Here is a 443-nt window from a genome sequence, read left to right as displayed (position 1 = left end):
CCGCCGCAGCCGTACCTGAGGTGCTCAGTAGCAACAGCTGGTATGGGCAGCGGCTGATGACGGCGGTGCAGTGGCTCAGGTTGCAGGCAGGGCTGGAAAACATCGACTTGGCGGACGGGAAGCAGGTATCGGGACGTGTTGTCTCTGTGTGTGTTGGTGTGTGATAATGGTGGTGGTCAAACGGCAACTTGTTGGGGGATAGCGGAAAAAGATGAGCCCATGAGGGAAATGGGAAAGGGAAGGGGGAGGGAAGGGCTAGGGGGGGAAGGGGGTTGCCAGGGATCATCATGATCGCCATCATGAGCACAAGAGGAGGGCAAGGGAGGGGTCGGATATTGAACCGGGACCGACCGACGTGGGGAGAGAGGAACGAATGGGAGTTGTGTAGGGAAGTCCGAGCATCCGCAGCAGCTGCATCAGCAGTGAGGTATTTACAAAGTTGC

General features: G+C 58.0%; 1 protein-coding gene across 1 annotated transcript in view; it reads left to right on the top strand.

Moving 5' to 3' along the window:
• VOLCADRAFT_88331 (uncharacterized protein) overlaps nt 1-443 on the top strand; it is a gene marked incomplete at both ends in the record, with an annotated part of 17,553 nt that overhangs the window by 11,838 nt on the left and 5,272 nt on the right. Inside the window, one exon of the mRNA XM_002948031.1 lies at nt 10-125. Within this exon, the coding sequence (XP_002948077.1) occupies nt 10-125 (116 nt within the window). The remainder of the gene's footprint in view (nt 1-9; nt 126-443) is intronic.

Source organism: Volvox carteri (assembly GCF_000143455.1).
Source record: "Volvox carteri f. nagariensis unplaced genomic scaffold VOLCAscaffold_8, whole genome shotgun sequence".
Lineage (NCBI taxonomy): Eukaryota > Viridiplantae > Chlorophyta > Chlorophyceae > Chlamydomonadales > Volvocaceae > Volvox > Volvox carteri.
Note: the sequence above shows the minus strand (reverse complement) of the source record. Positions and strands in the feature narration are given on the sequence as shown.